This window comes from Volvox carteri, assembly GCF_000143455.1.
Source record: "Volvox carteri f. nagariensis unplaced genomic scaffold VOLCAscaffold_196, whole genome shotgun sequence".
Taxonomy (NCBI): domain Eukaryota; kingdom Viridiplantae; phylum Chlorophyta; class Chlorophyceae; order Chlamydomonadales; family Volvocaceae; genus Volvox; species Volvox carteri.
The window spans coordinates 2089-3600 of record NW_003307739.1 but is presented as its reverse complement, the minus strand read 5'-3'; the positions used below and the strand labels follow the sequence as shown (position 1 = coordinate 3600).

The 1512-nt window shown below is 61.8% G+C and overlaps 1 protein-coding gene across 1 annotated transcript; it reads right to left on the bottom strand.

Moving 5' to 3' along the window:
* Positions 1–151: 151 nt before the first annotated feature.
* On the bottom strand, positions 152–678 carry VOLCADRAFT_100888 (uncharacterized protein; the record flags this gene model as incomplete). Its single annotated transcript, XM_002959383.1, has 2 exons — positions 152–192; positions 252–678. 2 exons carry the CDS (start codon positions 676–678, stop codon positions 152–154), a joined length of 468 nt encoding a protein of 155 aa, XP_002959429.1.
* Between the last annotated feature and the right edge of the window lie 834 nt (positions 679–1512).

The window sequence follows — 1512 nt, the reverse complement described above, 5'->3', positions numbered from 1 at the left end:
AGCAGCAGCAGCAGCGCCACCAAACAGCAGGCGTGCCTTCTTGTTTGGGTATTCCTTCCGTCGTGGCATCATCATTGCTGGTGGCTGTCGTGTTGGCGGCTTGATTGTTGTTGTGATGGTTGCAGGCGGGGTGGTGGGCAGGGTTTCAGCATTATGAATGGTGGAGATGATGTGCTGCTGCTGCTGCTGCTGCTGTGGTGGTGGCGGTGGTGGCAGCGACGGTTTGGAGGGGCTTGCTGCTGCTAGTCTACTTTCTGCTCCTACTCCTACTCCTGCTCCTGCTCCTCCGCCTCGATCTTTATCCAGCATCATCTCCTGCTCCTGCTCCTGCTCCTGCTCCTGCTCCTGCTCCTGCTCCTGCTCCTGCTCCTGCTCCTGCTCCTGCTCCTGCTCCTGCTCCTGCTCCTGCTCCTGCTCCTGCTCCTGCTCCTGCTCCTGCTCCTCCTCCACAGCAGTGCTGCTGAAAGCTCTCCACCTCTCAGCCTGAAGTTCCTCCTCCTCCTCCTCGTCGTCCTCCTCCTCCTCCTCCTCCTCCTCCTCCTCCTCTGCCACAGCCGCCCAACTGTCGAGGCGCACGTACACGTGGCCACCATTCCCTATGTTACGGGGGGCCGGTACATGGCTCCCCCTGTGCCGAACGACACCGAACGGGTTGACCTCGTACGCTGGCGCATACATGACGCGCTTAAACTGCAACAAGGACAAAAACCAGCACCAGGCATTACTTTTGTTGCGGGGGAAATGGTCGCTCTTTTTTTTTACCAGCAGAGCAGAGCAGCATTATAGTAACAATATTATTAAGTACATCTACAAAATATTCGGATTTATGGTAGTGTGCGGGCGGGTGTGCATTTTTTTATTATTTATCAATCATGTTAAAATAGTACTTCGGGCTTCAATAAAACAACACAACATCCCCCACATCATGCAAGGCGGCGGCAGCAGAGGCACAGCATATAGCGGTGGTGAGAACAGTGGGCGGCGGCGACAAAGCAGCGGCGGAGGCAGAGGCAGCAGCGGCGGTGGCGGTAACGACGGTGGCGACAGTGGCGGCTGTGATGGCAGCGGCGCGGCGGCAGAGGCAGCAGCGACAGCGGTGCCGACAGGGGTGGTGACAGCGGCAGCAGCTACAGAGGTGGTAGTGTCAGTGGCAGCGGCGACAAAGCAGCGGCGCGGAGGCAGAGGCAGCAGCGACAGCGGTGGCGACAGCGGCAGCGGCTACAGAGGTGGTGGTGATAGTGGCTGCGGCGACGGTGGCTGCAGCGACAGCAGCTGCGGCAGCAGAGGCAGCAGCGGCAGAGGCAACGGTGGCGACAGCGGCGGCGGCGGGGGTGGAAGCGGCGGTGGTGGCGACAGCGACAGCGGCAGCGGTGGTGGTGACGGCGGCGGCGACAGCGGCAGCGGTGGCAGCGGTGGCGGCGGTGACGACGGCGGCGGCACAGTGGCGGCGGCGACAAAGCAGCGGCGGCGGCAGAGGCAGCAGCGACAGCGGTGGCGACAGCGGCAGCGGCT